This window comes from Ambystoma mexicanum, chromosome 2q (genome assembly GCF_040938575.1).
Source record: "Ambystoma mexicanum isolate Mex_15411 chromosome 2q, UKY_AmexF1_1, whole genome shotgun sequence".
NCBI classification, from domain to species: domain Eukaryota; kingdom Metazoa; phylum Chordata; class Amphibia; order Caudata; family Ambystomatidae; genus Ambystoma; species Ambystoma mexicanum.
In genome coordinates this window covers 1039316063-1039329788 of record NC_090924.1, presented here as the reverse complement: position 1 = coordinate 1039329788, position 13726 = coordinate 1039316063, and the positions used below count along the sequence as shown (strand labels likewise).

The 13726-nt window shown below is 45.4% G+C and overlaps 1 protein-coding gene across 5 annotated transcripts in view; it reads left to right on the top strand.

Annotated features, from left to right (window-relative positions):
• The window catches only part of NMT2 (N-myristoyltransferase 2), a 1164729-nt gene that overhangs the window by 607294 nt on the left and 543709 nt on the right, over window positions 1-13726 (top strand). For all 5 annotated transcript variants that reach the window (XR_011303356.1, XM_069648400.1, XM_069648401.1 and 2 more), the window contains exons 5-6: window positions 1769-1860; window positions 1962-2078. Coding sequence is in view for 4 of the 5 variants with exons in the window: in XM_069648400.1 (XP_069504501.1) it covers window positions 1769-1860; window positions 1962-2078 (209 nt within the window). In the remaining variant the exon portion in view is untranslated. The remainder of the gene's footprint in view (window positions 1-1768; window positions 1861-1961; window positions 2079-13726) is intronic.

Sequence of the window (13726 nt, the reverse complement as noted above, 5' to 3'; positions counted from 1 at the left end):
TATAGCAACTAAGCTTCCACTCACCACAGTGCCAGGTCCAGCGCCTCCCCATTCAGTACATCCTTGAATTTACACCCGCGTACAAGGAGAGTGCATTTGACAAATGGGGTAATGGGGGTTGTGAATTCCTCGCTTATATTTTTCAACATGTAAAAAGTTAAGACCTTTAAGAGCAACCGTATATAACAGGCTGATGCTGACACCAGACCATTGACCTGAGCAGACCTACTCAATGTCTGATCAAATGTTACTCCCAGAATTTTTATTTTTTCTTTGGTCGGAATATCATGATCTGCAATGTGAAAGGATATATACTCTGTCGCGAATTTGTCAAGTCTACGTCTAGATCCAATTATCATGAGCTCTGTCTTGCCATGGTTCAATGCCATACCATTCCTGTCCACCCAATTGTGTATGAGGTCATATATCTCTACGACTACTATGGCGTCTTTCTTATAGTTGCCTGTAAGAGGAATAAGGCACTGCGAATCGTCCTCATAATTTGAGAAGCAGATCTTTTTTTGCTTCTAGCATATGAAAGAAAGGGGCTGTGAAAAGATTATATAGGACTGGGGAAAGTGCAGCCCTTTCAGGGACACCATAGCTGACTGAAACAGGATCTGCTTCTGCTTGCTTGCTACAAACCCGCATAGTCCTTTTCCCTAAGGACTGCATCCAATCCCTTGCAAGTACACTAAAATTAGCTAAATTCTGCAATCTGTCCAGGAGGAGAGGGTGGTTCACTAAATTGAACGTGGACGATAAATCCAAGGACTTCAACAACATTGTTGTGCCCTCATTGATGTTAGTCATCATGTTCGATTTTTAGTTCTAGCAGCGCTGATTGAGTGTTGAAGCCTAACCGAAAACCTGATCTTTTATATAGCGCAAAAGTTGTTAATACGCAACTTTATCCATGATCTTCAGAGTGAAGGGTGAATCGATAATTAGTTTCCCCTCAGCACTCCACTTAAGGTGGGGTGTGCTGATCTTGCACAATAAAATACAGGTGGGACAGATTGTCCTCCTGCTCTAGTAACATTGTGTTATCACAGGTAAAATACAAATGGAAGCTCTAGGAAATCCGAGTAACACTGCACAGAAATTGCTGTACGCTGCAACAGGTAAAGGTAGGTGCCAGAAAAGTTTGAGGAAAGCATAACTCCATTTAAAAGTACCAAAAAGAGGCAAAAAGGGTTCCCAGCGTCAGAGTAAAAGGATGAGTGAGTGTGGAAAAAATGTCCCACTCACTCACGAGAATCAGTCAAAAAATCCAATAGTTGAGCAAAAAGGCTGGGGGACTCACAAAGTGGGAAGAATTTCACTCAGGAAAATCTACCCAAGTATGTTCTAAAAAGTAATTGTAATCGGTTGTGGAAAGAATATTTCTAGTGAAAATAACATATGGGATATGGCTTGCAATGCTGATTACAGATTTGTGCAAATTAGCCAAGTGCACAGCGCTTACTCAATATAGAGCAGGAATTTTCAAGGTATACCTTTCACTAGATGATGTATATAATTGCTTTGTTTTAATAGTTATATTAAGATTAATTTCCCTAATAAAACTAGGAAAGCATGTAATTGGTGCCAGTGGGCAGGACGAGGCTTGTGATTCTGTTGGGCCTCTGAATTAAAAAGTTGTGGGAGCCACATCCGTATTCTTTGGAAAGGTATTGCACTGGATTTTTGGTTACACCTGCTAAACATCTGCCTTGTGTTCTTTTTCAATGTGTCTGTTGATGTTTATTTTATTTATGCCCTTTAGCTAAAAGAACTGTACACATTGTTAAATGAAAATTATGTAGAAGATGATGACAATATGTTCAGATTTGATTATTCACCAGAGTTTCTGCAGTGGTGAGTATGGAAATGAAAACTGGGGCTTTACATTTATTTTTGCTGAGATTATACCATTTGAACAGTGGTTGACAGTTGCTAATCTTCAAATTCCTTTCCAGGGCACTGCGACCCCCAGGCTGGTTACCCCAGTGGCACTGTGGGGTTCGTGTTACCTCAAATAAAAAGTTAGTTGGATTTATAAGTGCCATTCCTGCTAGCATTCGCATTCATGAAAGGTAAGTGGTTGCTGACATACAATCACACAAAAGGTTTAATCAACACTTGCAGGCGCTTTTCACTTTGTGAAAGTATGCCAACATCACACTTGTGTATCAAGATATTCCATCACCAATATCAAGTTTGCCGAAATTCATATGATTGTGTTTTTCTCATAGTAATGCTGTTAAGTTTTTTATGAATTATTTTAAGCATTCATTGTTGGTAACTATGAATATTATTTTGTCTGCTTTCTATTAAAAGCCTCTGTTTAACAGCTGAAGTCCCATCACAGTATGTGGTGTGGTGTGGATTCTTAAATTGACAATAGAGGCATTAAAATTCTATCAAAGGCAGAATAATGTATTTAGGCTTGCACTACAGAGTCAAAGAAATTAAATGTGCTGTAATATTTGATCAAAACAGTTCCAACCGCAGAACTGTCATTATCAAAGAACAGCCTTTATCACTATATGTAAACCATTTGGAGTAAGATTAGTACTTCTAGGGCCCATCCCCTTTCCTTCATAATATGGGGATTTGATCACCTAAAGCAAGGGATTTGCAACCTGCGGTTCTCGAGACGTTTTGGATGGACTCCCATGGTCCATCGCCATTGACAATGTGGTGTGAGGAGTCGGGAATGAAACTTGCCACGTTCTTGGTTAAAGACTTTTATTTAAATGAAAAAGGGTTGGGAAAATGCTTCTCAGACCCTGCTCTAAGAGTATTTCCCTGCCTAAACCAAAAATAAGGTCCGTCGGTGTCCAAATGTCCAAAACGATACTGTCCTGTGTCCAAAGTTCTATTCTGACCCTCACACTAAAACTAAACCCTAAGGTAAAACGGGAAATGTCTTAAACCTCTGGGAGGTTTTGAAAAGTGTTCACAAAATACGAATAAATGGTTGCAACACTAATGTTCTTTGATAAGAAGTCTCTGCTACAGAGGGTGGTTCCTTTCCTGTGAATTCTTCTTTGCTCTTTGAAGTTTTACATATAATATGTTTCTAGAACTCTTATGACCCACAATGCACAAACTTGTCGGATTTTACAATATTTCTCTTCTTGAATATATCTCTTCTTGTTTTCACACTCTGATGACTGCCTGGTATACTCTCCTGCCAGGGCTTCTGGTTCTCACACACTGTGACTGCCTGGTAAACTTGCCTGCCAGGGCTTCTTGCTCTCACACACTTGTGATTGCCTGGTGTAGTCGTCTGCCAGGACTTCTGATTGCCACACACTTGTAAGTACAGGCTTTCTGCACTTTTCCAAAGCTGCTTATACACTTTGTTCTTCACTATGTTCTGTGGATGTATTATCCAATATGAGTTCCTTTCGCATTTGCACAAAATATATTTGTCTGGTTGTAAGGGATTTTTGCAATTTAAAGTCCCTTCTTATATTAAGTTAATTCGTTCTTTCCCTTTTGGTTTCTTGCACGTTACTCACTTTCATTCGCTATGGCCGCTGATACGCCCCATGGTGCCCACTTCCTCTGAGCAGACTCTCTGCTATTCGTTGGTGTGGTTGTGCGGCTCTGTGGTCAACCGGAGAAACCTAATCACTAGCTTTTCCCTCCCGACCGCTTCCTTCTGGGGTTTTCGATCTTGCAGCTTCTCTTCTCCATGTCGGCTCTGCTCTGGGTGCCAGTAGGCAAATGGCTGCTTTGGAGTCCCTTTCTGGCTCCTGGCATTCGTGTTCGTGCCTTTGCTTTGCAGCAGCTTCGAATCTCTTCGTTGGCGAGCATCCTGGCTCCTCCACTCCGGTACTCGCCAGCTGCAGTCGATGATCATTCCTTCCTTCAGGTGCCTCATACAGTTTCTGGGTCCTGGTGTGAAGGTTTAACCACTAGAGCACTTACTGGAGCTGTTGCTTCCAGTGCTCTGCACTACTCAATATCCTCTTACTTGTCCCAGTAGCTCAGTTCTTTGAAAGCCGATTTGGAATACTTGAATAAATATTCTTAACTGTCTCAAATGATGAATGAGCTCTGGATGAATTATATGTGAAATTGGATAGAGGGATTTCCCTTTTCTTCATTCATGAGTGAATGGGTGGCTGCATAACAAAATACTATGAGGGAATTTGATAGGGGAAGGTTATTTTCAAGAGGAAAATGGGGGAGATACCATGGCTCACCCGATCAAGCCCTGACATCTCCCTGCAGGTTGTCTGCCCCTCATATAGCCGACCCCTTTGTCAGGATCAGGTAGCAGTTGCCATCCCCTGGACACATGGGCGGTGCTCACAGCTGGGAAGTCAGTGATGACTCCATCGCCCTCATCACAGTGGGTAGGGTTGAAATATCTGGTGAGCCCAAGGTTGCAGACCCTCTATGCTTGAATGGGACAGTACTGAAGAGTGACACATAGCAACAATAGAAATAGTCAGAGAAAAAGAATGAGTGAGTGGTAAAACATTCTACTCACTCGGGAGATTAAAATAAAAAAAGTCCTGAGTCCTTTGATGGGGGTCTTTCAGGTTAAAGGGAAATAGCACAGAAACTGAAAATTCCCCCTATCAGTGTAATTTGAGGAAGTTTGGCTCCTGCTGAGTGTTAGGGAGATTTATCATCATTACTCTTCGTCCCCTCTCCTAGTGAGACCCCCTGCACTTTTTTCTGGACTTCTGCACCTTTTTCTTTCAATCCTGAATGAGTGGAGCCTATTTCCACCCATTCATTCTTTTGGAACTCTATTCTGTGTATTCTAAACTGTACTATGGAGTCTGTCTGCTCCATAGCTCTTAAAGACATATGTATTTTTATATTGCTTCACACAGCTCCTTATGGGCAGTGTTGCTGGGTCCCTTACGGTTCTCCTTTAAGATTATTTTTCTATATCCCCAAGTAACTACCGTTCTTAAGGATAGAGAGATACTTGGTATCTCTCCCAAAACTATATAGCATGATAGATTGGCACACACCACCAAGTGGAGTGCCAAACGGATACCTAGCATCCCTCTTGTCTCTTCTCCTGTGACCTCTAAGTCACATAGACAATCTCCTAATTATGGCTGGTGGCAGTGGACGTGGTCTACCAACTATTGTGTACATTTTGTACCGCACGCTATGTCCATAGCGTCGGTAGCGCACAATAGGGGCACCCGAGTGCCAACTTGGGGCCCTTCCTTCTTTTTTCACCATTACTAGCATGGTTATTTGTTAGCCCTTCTACCATTCTGGGAGGGGGTGGTCAGTGTGTGTGTTTTGCCTTTGGCCAGAACCCTTGGGTGTGCCTGCCTAGGCTCCAGAGTGTCTGGGCAGGCAGCAAGTGGGGGAGGAGTTTTCCACCTACTTGTCCTTTGTCTGACAGAGTGCCTGAATAGAACCAGCTCCCACAAGGGTCTGACTGTCCTGATTGGACAGCCAAACACCCCTTTCTGTAAAATGCTGAGAGATTGCAGAGGAGTGTGTGCTGTAACTGTATGAAAGGTGAGGTTTCTGGAGGGAAAAGCAAGTCGACCACTGGAAGCAGAGGTATCCAAAGAAGAAGACGACCAGAGACGCCTGTAGACCCTTTGCAAAGCCGTGAAACGACCACTGCTGTCCTGATCTCGTTTTCTGTGCGACAGTGGAGCTCCGAAGAGGATGACTCCTTCCCTTTGACTGGTGGGAACAACCAGTCCCAAGACGAACTTTGAATTGAGCCATCTCCAGAGGTCCTGTGGAGTTTCCAGAGCTGTGGGATTAATACCAGGAGACCTGCTGCCCATTTCGAGTGCATCGTTGTGGAAAGGTCAATTCTGTCAAAATCTTTGCTGAACCCGTAAGGACGCTCCAGAGGTCCGATTCATCGGAGCATGCGACTGCAGGAAGTGAAGAAGATTGACAGGGCGATCTGAGTACTTTGTTGGTGCTTCAGAAAAGGCACCAAAACCGCAGTTTGAACCAAGAAGTTGTTGAAAGTCGTGTCGTGCCCCAGGTCCACCCTCGAGACTTCTGCTGAGAGATCCCATCCATTGCCCTGCCTTAGGTCATCAGACCAAGGAATCCGGCGGACGGGTCCAGAGCTGCAACATCACGGAGAATCCAGCACAAACATTTTCTTCTAGCCTAAGGTACTATGGGGAAATAGGTATTGCTTACCCGATTCTAAGAAGTCTCCACAGCGTTGGAGTGCACGTAGAGATGTCAAGGGCAAACCCCCTCTTACATCGGACTCAAGCCACTGCTTGTGTCCCCTCATCAAGGCCTTTATAGGGTCTCCGGTGTTAGTTGCTACCTCGCTGCTTCTATAACACTAGAGACTGGAAAAAATCCACAGAACTCTTCATATTCTGTTGCTTGTCAAGCCTTTGAGCCCTCTCCGAACTGCCTTTAGCTAGGGTTGCGTTACTGGACTTAAGACTTGCTGTGCGAAGAAACCCTCTGTAGAACCTTGAACCAGGCTAATTTTCCACTAACTAACCATTTTCCACACGTTAAGTGACTTTTTTATGTGTTTGCAGAGTAAATGCATTACCGTAAAACTGCTAAGAACCGCATGTGCGCGTAATTCTTTTTATATAAACAATTTTATTAATTCCACATGGTCACCATACAATACCAACAAATATACATGTTAATTGTCATATACATTCCCATGTTGTTTTTACCCCCCCTCACTCTCCTCCCGCCTCCCCCCTTTCGAAGCCTACCACACACCACCATTGTCTTCATCCCTTTTCTGCGGGCGTCTCCCCATCCTCTCTGCCTGACTGGGTGTCCTCCTCTGGGCTTACCCGGACCCAGCCAGAGTCGCTACCATTTTTTTCCAGGCAGTCAAGGTATCCGCTTCTTCCTCCCAGTCCCCACCCCTATTTACTGCCTCATTCCACACCATAGTTTCGGCATTCGCCCATTTCTGAAGATCATACCACCAGGCTTCAACTTGTGGTTTCCTGCATGCCTTCCAACCCATTGCTATCCTACCTTTACCAAGTATGAATGCCAGGTCTTTGAGTTTGCTCACATGTTTAAGTTTGCGCAGCCTGTGGGAAACACCCCACCCCCCAACATGCATGCCCATGGGGAGTTCACATCCAAGTTTATCTCTTTTCTCGCCATGAGGTGGGCTACCTCCCTCCAGAATCTCCTTATTTCAGGGCATGCCCAGAACATGTGTACCATTCCTGCCTCCACTTCCCCGCATTTTGGACATGCCTGTATTTTAGCATTTTAAAACTTGGCGGTGGTCTTAGGGGTTAGGTATGCTCTGTTGGTGACATACAACTGGATCTGTTGCACTCTCACGTTCCTTGATACTTGTTCATGGTATCCCTGTACCTTGATCCACAGCCCATCTCCCATTGATGCCCCACCTCCTCCCAATCTCGTCTCGTCTGGATCACTTCCTTCCCCCGCCTTGGACAACACTAGTTCATATATTCGGGAGACCTCATGGCCCCCCTCGTAAAACGTTTCTATGGCGGCATTGTGTTGTTGGGTCAACACTGCCTCGGGCCACACTCCTTTTATCATATTCACCAGCCTTGCATATGTGATGTATTGTCCTCGATGTATCCCTGTCTACCACCAGTGTATCAAACTCTACCGCCTTCCCATCCTGCCATAAGTCCCCAAGGGTCGCTATACCTGTTGGTTCCCAATGCTTCCTGATGGTCCGCCTCATTTGCCCTTCAATCCCATCCAGTGCCACCAGTGGTATCTGTGGGGAGCATGGGAAAAGGATCTCCACTACCTGGCAAGCTCTCCGCCACATCTCCACGCCCGGGTCTAGCAATCTTGACCCTCCACCCTGCTGCAATTTTGGCAACCACATCAATTCATTTAGGAAATAAGGGGTGCACTCAACCCTCAATAATTTGGTTTCTGATGTAGAATCTTCCAATAACTACCTGATCACATATTGAAGTTGACTAGCCAAGTAGGGTACCTCAAAGTTGGGCAATCTAACGCCCCCTAGTTCATATGGGTTCTGTAGCTTCCATAACGCTATTCTATTCCTCAAGTTCTGCCATATGAACTCCCTGCATATGCCCTGCACTTTGGCAAGAAATCACTTCGGTACCATATATGGGATGTTCGCAAAGTAGTGTAATAACCTCGGTAACATCACCATCTTTAGCAGTGCCACTCTCCCCATCATGGTCAATGGTAGCTTGGACCAAAATGCCATGCTCTTGGCTATTTTAGACACTGGCTTCTCAGTGTTCTGCTTGTGTTCAACTTCGACCTTGTGATATACATCTATTCCCAGGTATCTGAATGTCTCCGTTTCCCACTCTATCTGTAATACCGGCAGTTTGTGCCTTGGTGTTCCTACATATCTACCCAAGGGGAATATGTTAGATTTTTTAGGGTTAACTGGTATGCCAGACACCATCGCGTATCGCTCCATAACCTCTAGAATATACTGTAGGTTCTCCTCGGGGTACCTCAGGTACAGCAACATGTCATCCCTGTAGATCGATATCAGATGTTGCCCTCCCTTAGTCCTGATCCCTACTTCTCCATATTGCTGCCTCAAGTACACCGCTAAGGTTTCAAGCTCTAAAATAAACAGCATCGGGGACCACGGACATCCCTGTCTGGTGCCTCTGTCACTATTCTGATATGGTCGCTCCAGTTCTGACTCAAGCCAATGGTTTGTTGTATAACAACTGGACCCACTTTAAATATACGGGCCCAATAACATACTCTTCTAAAAGCTCCAATAGCCAGGGCCACTTGGCTGAGTCGAAGGCTTTCACTGCATCTAGAGAGATTATCTCCACCTCTTGGGAGCTTCGCTCTGTTGGCTCTATGAGGTGATGGAGTCTTCTAAGGTTGTCAGATATGTTCCTTCACGGGACATACCCAGTTTGGTCAGGATGTATGAGTTTGTTTATGACTGGTCTCAACCTATTCGCCATCACCGCTGTGAGTATGTTGCTCTATTGATTAAGCATTGAGAGCGGCCTATAGGACCCACAATCCATGTCTGATTTGTTAATTTGAAGGAGCGGAACGATGATCGCTTCCCGGAGAGACTCGGGCAATGTGCTTGTGTTAAACACTTTGATGAACATTTCCAGCATCGGAGGGAGCAATTCTGTCCTGTAAGCCTTATAAAACTCACTCGGGAGTCCATTTGACCCTGGAGGCCTTGTTGGTAGGTAGCATCTTAATCACTAGTTCTAGCTCCTCTAACATTATTGGGGACTCTAGGTTATCTCTTTCTGCCGTCTCAAGCTTGGGTAAAGCGATCTCTGTTAATGCTTCATGCACATCTTCCCCCTCAGTGGTATCTGAATACAGTTTCTTATAATATTCAAAGAAACATTTGTTTACTCCCTCCTGGGTATCTCGTGTCTGCCCATCTGTCCCTTGCATTGCTCTAATTGCTTGTTGGGGGGGTCATACTTTTGTATAGCCAGACTAGTAACCTGCCATGCGTGTCTCTTTTCGCATGCAGTCTCTCCACATACCTTTTATAATTTGTTACTAAGTCTCTCCCAGTGGTCCCTGCATTCTTGCTGTAAGTGGTTTATAGTCCCAGCCTCCTTAGGGGATCCCGTGCCCTCCCGCATTTTTGTCTCTAACTTCTTCTCTGCAATCTGCAGGTCTCATATTATGCTCCCTTGCCATCCTTGTGATTTAGATATTGCCGCCCCTCTCACTACCACCTTGAATGTTATGTTGCTTTGCATTTATATAGCGCCTTATATACCATTGGTATGGTCTGAAGGCACTGGTAGGTTGAACGCCCTTGGGAACCGAAGTTCAGGTCAGTAGAGAGAGTCAAAGGTGCGTGTGAGCGCCGGATATGTGTGCAGCTGATGTGGTATTCGTGTAATAGCTGCTTCTTAGCGGAAGGTGTGGTGGTTGAGATATCAAGAGTATGTGTTCGTTCTGGCAGGATTTATCCAGACCAATTGTGGCTGCGTTAGTCCTGAGGAGAACGACTGGCTGGGGGTATGTAACCAGTAGTGTTTAGTTAGTGATGGGGAGTATGAGGCAGATGTTGGTATGAGAGCAGTTATACCGAATGGTGTCATAGTATCTCTGTGTTCTAGTTGAATAGTGGTGTAAAGAAGAGACTAAGCATGGTGATGGGTTACATGCTCTTCAAACGTTCCATGCATTCCAAATCATTTCATGTAAGTCGCGCAATTCCATGCACTCCAGTCCGCTCCATGCACTCCAGTCCGCTCCATGCACTCCAGTCCACTCTGCGCACTCCAGTCCATTCCATGTACCCTGATCCGGTCAGTGTATTTCTAAATTGTTTTATACACTCGATCCACGTATTTTTATCCGTACCATCCACATACTTCCCAGTACCTTCCACTTACTTAATCCATTCCATCCACATATTTCCCTTTCCATCCACATATTTCACCCGTTTCATCCACATACGTCACTTGTTCCATCCACATACGTCACCCGTTCCATCCACATACATCACCCATTCCATCAGCATACGTCACCCGTTCCATCCACATACATCACTCGTTCTATCTACATATGTCACCCATTCCATCCATAAACGTCACCCGTTCCATCCGCTCTGCACACTCACCTGCTCTGCGCACTCACCTGTTCTGCGCACTCACCTGCTCTGCGCACTCACCCGCTCTCACGCACCCCTCTGCTCTCACGCACCCATTCGTTCTTACGCACTCATCTGCACCATACATTCGTTTGCTCTACCCACTATTCCGTTCTACTCATTCATTCACGGTACACACTCCATCGTTCTTACACACTCCTCCGCTCTGCGCACCTGTCACCCTCTGCGCACCTGTCACCCTCTGCGCACCTGTCATGCTCTGCGCACCTGTCACGCTCTGCGCACCTGTCACGTTCTGCACATTCATCCGTTCTGCGCACCTATCCGTTCCACGCACTCATCCATTGCCGACACTCATTTGCTCTATGCACTTGTTCTTTTCACGCACTCATCTGCTCTATGCACTCATCTGCTCTATACACTCATCTGCTCTATACACTCATCTGCTCTATACACTCATCTGCTCTATACACTCATCTGCTCTATACACTCATCTGCTCTATACACTCATCTGCTCTATACACTCATCTGCTCTATACACTCATCTGCTCTATACACTCATCTGCTCTATACACTCATCCACTCAATACACACATCCGTTCTGTGCATTCCTGCGTTCTACACACTCCTACGCACTTACGCACTCATCCGCTCCACAGATCCATCCGTTCTACACCCCATCCGCTCAACACACTCATCTGCACAACATACTCATGCGTTCTATATACTCATCCGGTCAGCACACTCATTTGCTCAACACATTAATCCGCTCAGCGCACTCATATGTTCCACGCACTTCATTCATTCTAACGATTTCGTCCGCTCCATTCACTTCGTTCATTCATCGTGCATTATCGATTTCAGGCCATGTCACTCGTCATATGCACTGGATCCGTTCCGTGCTCTCTCTGTTTCATGTACTACACTCGTCTCATGTACTTGAATCATCTATTCTGTGTTTTCCATTTTTGCCATGCACTCATACAGTCGGTGTCATCTGACTGTGTATTCATTAGTCTCTTGTATTCATCTGTCTGTCCCCTTCTCTTTATTCCTTTCGCCCATTTTGTTCATTGCACTCATTACAGTCTCTTGTATTAATTTTTCCATCCTCTTCTCTTTATTCATTTTGTTCATTTTGTCCATTGCATTCATTACATCCATTTAATTAATTTAAACCTCATTACTGTTTTCATACGATTTATTCTTTTTATCCACTTCACTGCTTCGATCTACTTCACTCGTTCTATTCTGTTTGTCCTTTTAGTTTACGTTAGCGTTTTTAGTTGTCGCTTTCTCGCATGGATCTTGATGTTGTATTGTTATTTGTCTTATTGTTATTCAAAATCTGGTAGTTAGTTGGGTTGGTGTCCTTGACATGCTATTATTCAGTTTGGGTTAGTTTGAGTGCGGGTTGGTTTTAGGGGAAGAGACAAGTTTTCAGTAGTTGGCGGAAAGACATTAGATCTTCAGTTAGGCGGATGTGGGGTGGGAGTGCGTTCCACAGCGTGGGGGCCAAGGCTGAGAATGATGATCTGCCTAACCTGGCTGAGTTTGTTTTAGGTATGACTAGGAGGCCGGTTGAGCTTGATTTTAGAGTACGTGGAGGGTGATGGGGTTTTAGCTTGTCTTGAAGATATTGTGGTCCGGCTTTATGCACTGCTCGATGAGAAATGCATAAGGTTTTGAAAGTCACCCTCGGGCCACTGGAAGCCAGTGGAGAGGTTTAAGGGCTGGGGAGTTGTGGTCTCTCGGGCCGAGCGCTAGTAGCAGTTTGGCTGCAGCGTTTTGTGCTCTTTGAAGTTTATTCAGTTGGTAAGCGTGGACTCCGAGGTAGAGGGGGTTAACAATTGATTGGACCGTGGAGAGTCTGTTGGGAAAGGAGAGAGATGGAAAGATGTGCCTAAGAGTTTTAAGGTGTAAGTGGCAGGACTTTGAGACATTGTTGACTTGACGCGAGAGTGTTAGGTCGGAGTCAAGGGTGCATCCAAGGTCTTTTACTGAGTTAGCGGGAGTCGGTGAGTTGCCCATGGCAGATGGCCAGGGTAGTGGGTGTGAAAGAAGTTTGGAGTTGCCACATACCATAATTTCGGTTTTGGAGGGGTTTAACAAGAGGTGGCTTTGGGTCATCCAGAGCTCTATGTCGAGGAGGCAGGAGGCGAGGTCAGGTCGGTGGTTGGGTTTTGAGTTCAAGAGTTTTAGAATTAGTTGAGTGTCATCAGCGTAGTTGTAACACATGATGTTGTGTGAACGAATTATTGGTGGGAGGGTGATCAAGTCGAGAATTAACAGGAGGGCTGTGTCGACTGGTCGGGCTTGGGAGGAATAGGTGGAGAGTATCGTTATTTGGTACCTATCACAGAGGAATGATGCTATCCATTTGTGAGCGGTTCCACAAATTCCTAGGGAGTGGAGGCGGTCAAGGAGGATTGAGTGCTTGATTGTGTCGAAGGCGGCGGATAGGTTGAGAAGGATTAATGCGGCACATCCCGCTGAGTCTTCCGTGATTTTAAGGTCATCACAGATTGAGGTTAGGGTGGTTTCAGTTCCGTGCCGGGCTCTGAAACCTGATTGTGCGGGGTCAAGGAGATTGTTGGCTTCGACAAAGGCAATTAGTTGGGTGTAGGCGGTTCGGTCAATGAGTTTGGCAAGGAACCTGGTGTTTGAGATGGGGCGGTAGTTTTTGGGCTGGAGAAGGTCGAGGGAAGGTTATTTTATTGGAGGTTTGACATGAACCGTTTTGAATGCATCGGGAAAAATACCAGAGGGAAGGGAGTCATTTATGATGGATCTTGCATGTTCTCCTGCGCAGGTAGAAGCGAATATTTCTTTGAGGGTTGTGGCCGGGCAAGGGTCTAGCGGAGAGCCAGATGGTTTGCGGGCAGAGAGAAGTTTGAGAAATTGTCCGGGTGATATTGGACTAAAGATTTCGAACGTTGGTTGCGCAGTGGTCACAGGCGGTGGGTTGGCCGGTATGGGGGAGGGTTGCCTTGTGGATGTGAGAGAGCTAGTTTGGTGGTTAGCGCATTTGTTCTTTCGAGAGACGTGGCGTAAAAGTGGAGAGAGAGTGAGTCACACAGTGATTGTGAGGGGGTCGGGACGGTGGTAGTGCATGCCGGTTTGGTGAATTCGTTGATGATTTTGTGAAGTTCTTTGCTGGGGCTTTTG